Source organism: Apis dorsata, unplaced genomic scaffold (assembly GCF_000469605.1).
Source record: "Apis dorsata unplaced genomic scaffold, Apis dorsata 1.3 scaffold_176, whole genome shotgun sequence".
In the NCBI taxonomy this organism is placed as follows: Eukaryota; Metazoa; Arthropoda; class Insecta; order Hymenoptera; family Apidae; genus Apis; species Apis dorsata.
In genome coordinates this window covers 734554-739666 of record NW_006263463.1, presented here as the reverse complement: position 1 = coordinate 739666, position 5113 = coordinate 734554, and the positions used below count along the sequence as shown (strand labels likewise).

Genomic DNA, 5113 nt, shown 5'->3' with positions numbered 1-5113 from the left:
AAAAAAAAAAAAAAAAAAAAAAAAAAATTTCGCTATTTTAGTCCTCCACGAGATATTATTTCGAAACTCATTTAAATCATTGTTCTACACACAGTTTTTGAAGGATTACTACAAATTCGTGAAACATCATTTAAGTGAAAATCATTTGCCCAAAAATATCACGATATTTCCCGATGTGGACGAATTAAAAAAATTCGCCGAAAAAAAATTTCTTGAATTTTACAAGCTAGAGCCTACCTGTGCGGTGTACGCGCCCGGAACTCTCACCATAGCTGGCAAGTGTATGGGTATCGCTGAAAGTAAATCATTGTCAATGGTAGGTGCAAATTCAAGCAATTTCTGCTCCGATTCACTGCAAATCCCGATTTTCCTAGCTTGCACGATCGCTGAACATGCGCTTTTCTCACGTGATCGTGACGCTTGGAAAAAGGAATAGAGGCGTGTAACGATACATACACACACATTTGTCTCCGTTTATCTTCCCTTGAAATAAAACAGGCCATTCAACTTGTCACGTTGATAGTTGGTAAATACTATCAGTACAAACGATGTCGGATTATATCTTACTTGGACAAAACTAAGGTGGAAAGAGTGGAAATAGGCTTGAAGGAAAACGATCTTTACATAGCACCCGAAGAAAGATTGTGGATACGTTATTTAAAAGGAACGTTGCGAACATTCAAGGAAAAGTATTGTAGGTATTAATCGTTCGTTTTCCAATCTCGACTCTCCGTTCAATTCCGTTTAGATTGTCCCAGATTGTTTTAACACGTTCATTATCGGTCGACTTTTCCATTATTTATGCTATATATTGGTAAACAATTTTTGCAGAATAGAATCTATTTTTATTATATATAACCATTTTTCTTTTCTAAAGAAATTCATATCATTGAAGAATACATGCATATGTACTCGTATATATGTATTTCGAAATTATTCTATTAATTGATATTAATGGAAACAATTTACACGTTCGTTATACTCGAATATATATTTTAAATGAATCATTATAAAAATTATATTCAAAGGAATTTACGTTCTCACAAGACGATATATATAAAATTAAATATAAAATTGCAATTCGAGTATATTGAATATATGAAACGTTTCCTATTTACGAGCAAAAAAAATTTTCAATAATATCACGTTTTTTAAGAACAAAATTTCGTTTTGAATAATGGAAAAAATTTATTTTATCGAATATTAATGATAAATGTACATTTCAACAAATACTTTTGTGAAGAAAACGTGTTATACTTAAAATTTAAGATTAGTTTTATCAAAATAAAAAAAATCAATTAGTCACTTAGTTAATAAATACAGTAATATTATATATAATATACATGCAATGCCAAATATTAAAAGATTAGAACGATTATATATAGAAAAAAATTTCGGAGAAAAAAATTAAATTTTATATTATTACTGTATCTTAAATATAGTTTTGCATTTTTTTTTTTTTTTTTTTTTTTTTGATAATTCGATCCTTGATCCTTATAAAATATTTACATATCAAAATTAAATCAAGAATTACGGATAAATAACATATATTCAATTTCTTTTACTCGTATTTCTATTATTTATCTAGTCATTGCATCAATGCATAAAATTAGACAAAGGTAATGCAAAAATAGGATATATATGTTATTTAATTTTATCTATTAAAATTCTTTCCTTCATTTTTAATTATTTTAAAGATACAGTTTCGAAAAAAAGAGATAATTTATATTTTTTACATTCGATAAAAAAAAAACTGTTCCTGTAATTAAATCATGTTATAATTGAACTCTTTTTTTACAATTCACGACTACTCAATAGAAGTAAATTGACATATTGAAATTAATATCGCAAATTGATATCCCTAAACGAAAAATTGACGAACATAATTCGTAACGATGTAGGCAACTATATAATTAAAATCTGAAAATAAAATTATCCTGACGAAGGAAAAAAATATATCATGTAATTGATATTGTTAACAGCGTACATTCCTGGTTTTCAAATGGTAATCGTCTCCAATTTGCCTTCAAATTATGATCTTGGGAAAAACGCAGCCTTAATCGTTGCCTTTTACATGTTTCTTGAAACAGTAGCGCATACATATACAATAAATATTTTAGAAAAAGCGTTAATGTGTCATTTTGCGGAAAAATTAGCGGTAAACTCTCCTTACAAAGCCCGAATCTCCGAAGTCTTGATTTCTGTTCTTGCAAAAGAGGACAAAATTTTCATCACCGATGCACAATCTCTTTATTTTGATCAATACAACTGGAACAATATCGATGCCGAATTGATTCTCATAGAATTAAATATTCAAAGAAATAAATCATCGGAGTGGCATATAACTAAGACACAATACGAAGAAATCATGACAGTGATGAACACGCAATCCCGATGGCGTACACATCCAATTGGCATGTCAATGATAAAATATTTATTTCCGGAAAAAACGATAAAAATGATTCATGATGCGATTGATAAGGATAAAAGAATAACAAAAATGGGTTACGCAATTCGAGAGGAACAGTGGGAAAAACTGGGTAGGATATCATCAAATGGTTTGATATATTATGTAACTTGTTTTCCATTATATAGTATTAATAATTGTATAAGCAAGTAATATATAATTGATAAGCAAGTATATTTTACATAGATTGTTAAAACATTACATGAAACATAGATACAATATATTATTTAGGCTGTAGCTTTTTTTTTTAAATATATATATTTATATATTTTGTTTTATATATATAATAGTAGGTCATATCTTTTTAACTTTGATTAGTATGTTTCAAAAATTAGTTTATTTAGGTACCGCATATTTCTTTGAAAGCAACTTAGCTTTTTTTTTTTTTTACACATTTATATGCAAATTTCGATTCAATATTTATATTGTGTATATTATAGGAGAGCTTTTGTGGGAAAATCACCGATCTGTGTGTAAATACTTGAATTTCTTATCTGACGATATTAAAAATATCGAGAGTACATTCGGAATTATCGAGGGAGTTTTAGGAGCCAGCGTTATCAATTATGGTACAGCTATCGTAACATTGGTAATTTAATTACTCTCTTTAAAACAAAACATTTACTTTGAGAAAAAATAAACAAAAACTAATAAATACTATACATTTTAATCATATAAAAAAAAAAAACGAAAAATGTAAATATAAATGAAAATATATTATATGATTATGATCATTACGTAAAATATTAATTAACATTATATTTCCTTATGTATTCAAAATTTGTTTCAATATTTGTTAGTAATATAATATAATTATCTCTCTCAACAGGTACGAAAAACGAAACTGAAAACTTTTCTCTCTTGTTTAAATCGTACACAAATTCCCTATCAACAATGTTACTTAATAAAGGCTTGTTCAGGTGCATCTGTAATTTATGGTTACGAACAACGTGTAACGACGCTTTTGGGTAAAAAATATATTTCTCGCCAGCAAATAAAGAAGTATCATTTGGTCGACTATGATTATTACGATTACGAATTTACATCAAAATATGAACCACGCTATAGCGCATCACTAACTTTACCACGTATATCTTTTATTTAAAGTTTATTTTTTTAAAATCTTTTTAAATATCTGTTTTTACTATGAATATACACATAGGAACCTTTATATTTGTGTACATTTCATTGTGCTTATATTAATTTAATCATTGTTTTTTACGAATAACAAATTATAAACAAGTATATAAATAAAACGAAGAAAAGATATTTTATGAAATAATTTTCATTTGAGCAAAAAATATTACGTGGACTTGTTATATTGCAGAATTGATCTTTTTGATAGAATGTGTTAAATTTGATTGGTCGTCAACTTGCGTATGCATGTTACGCGTGCGCATTGTAATACTATATTTTCTATTCTCTTTATCTCTTTACTCTTTCATCCTTAAAATCCTATATTCTCCCCACCTTTTTTTTATATGTAATATTCTTTCTTTATATATAAACGCATACATTATTACAATGCGCAGTCATAGAGATAGAAATAGAGAAAGAGACAGAAAAAGAGATAATATTAAAATGCGTATAATTCGTCTTTGTAATTGGGTACAAAGAAACGGAATTCGCGTTTGCACATCACATTACTAAGAGCACTTAAACCACGCGACACTTAAGTGCGTTATAAAAATACGCAATATTATTATGGTAAAATTCATAGTTTTTAGTTTGAACGACTGTGTTTACTTATTGAAAAATGGAATTTTCGCGATGACAATCTTGGTAATATCATAGCGTACGGTAATTTTGTTCATTCAATGTTCTATAAAATTTCCAAGACAGAGCACCAATTGCCATTAAACCTGTAGCTAAAATGATGCCACCTAGAAAAAGGCAAAAATAAATAATTTTTTATTTAATGATTGATTACTTAATCATTATGTTTAAATGAATATTTCCATTCAAACAATTAAATATATAAATGAACAATTAAATATTTAAAAAAAAAATTAATATATATATTATATATTAATGTATATGATATAATGTAATAGATATTAATACTTACCTAAAAAGCTAAGACCATCAAAATGTCGTTCTTTATAAGATGGTGCAACTTTTGTTGATACTGGAACTGTAGTAATTACAGGAGTTGATGAAACGATGGATGAATTTATAGTAGATATAATATTTATAGACTTTTCGGTAATAGTTATATTTTCAATAGATGTTGTAGGTTTTAAGGTAGATTGAGATATTAGTGGATTCACAGTAGTGATATTATCATTTGTAGTTTTGTTACTAATAGTAGTAGGAGTAGTAGTAATAGTAGAATTATTTGTAACAATAGTGACAGAATCAACAGTATCCTTAGTAGTATTGTTAGTAGTAGTATTAACTGTTGTAGTAGAATTTGAAGAATTTGTAGTAGGAAAAGTATCATTAACTACAGGCATTGTCTGCTGATTGGTAGGTTTACTGATTTCTTCTTCTGTTGTACTAGCTGTATAAAGAATTAATTATATGTATTACTATTAAATCTTTCTATTAAATCTGCTAGAACTGTTCAAATATAAGATTTAATAAAAAAAAAAAAAAATAATAAAAATAAAAAATAATAAAATATTAATAATTTAAAAATTTTTT

The 5113-nt window shown here is 26.9% G+C and overlaps 3 protein-coding genes across 4 annotated transcripts in view; 2 read left to right on the top strand and 1 right to left on the bottom strand.

The window, feature by feature from the left end:
• Nucleotides 1-5113, top strand: part of LOC102674341 (toll-like receptor 7) — a 50944-nt gene that overhangs the window by 38073 nt on the left and 7758 nt on the right. The window lies entirely within an intron of this gene.
• On the top strand, nucleotides 508-3155 carry LOC102673901. The gene is made up of 2 exons (XM_031509817.1): nucleotides 508-694; nucleotides 1983-3155. The coding sequence occupies exon 2, from the start codon at nucleotides 2003-2005 to the stop codon at nucleotides 2618-2620; it is 618 nt and encodes a 205-aa protein (XP_031365677.1). The 5' UTR covers nucleotides 508-694; nucleotides 1983-2002; the 3' UTR covers nucleotides 2621-3155.
• Nucleotides 3586-5113, bottom strand: part of LOC102674210 (sialomucin core protein 24-like) — a 2846-nt gene continuing 1318 nt past the window's right edge. Inside the window, exons 2-3 of the mRNA XM_006614416.2 lie at nucleotides 4536-4970; nucleotides 3586-4350 (exon numbers count right to left, since the gene is read on the bottom strand). Coding sequence (XP_006614479.1) covers nucleotides 4256-4350; nucleotides 4536-4970 — 530 coding nt within the window. The 3' untranslated portion in view covers nucleotides 3586-4255. The remainder of the gene's footprint in view (nucleotides 4351-4535; nucleotides 4971-5113) is intronic.

Bases quoted from the DNA above. Each gene is read 5' to 3' on its own strand.
- LOC102673901 (XM_031509817.1), top strand. From the start codon at position 2,003: ATGGTAATCGTCTCCAATTTGCCTTCAAATTATGATCTTGGGAAAAAC.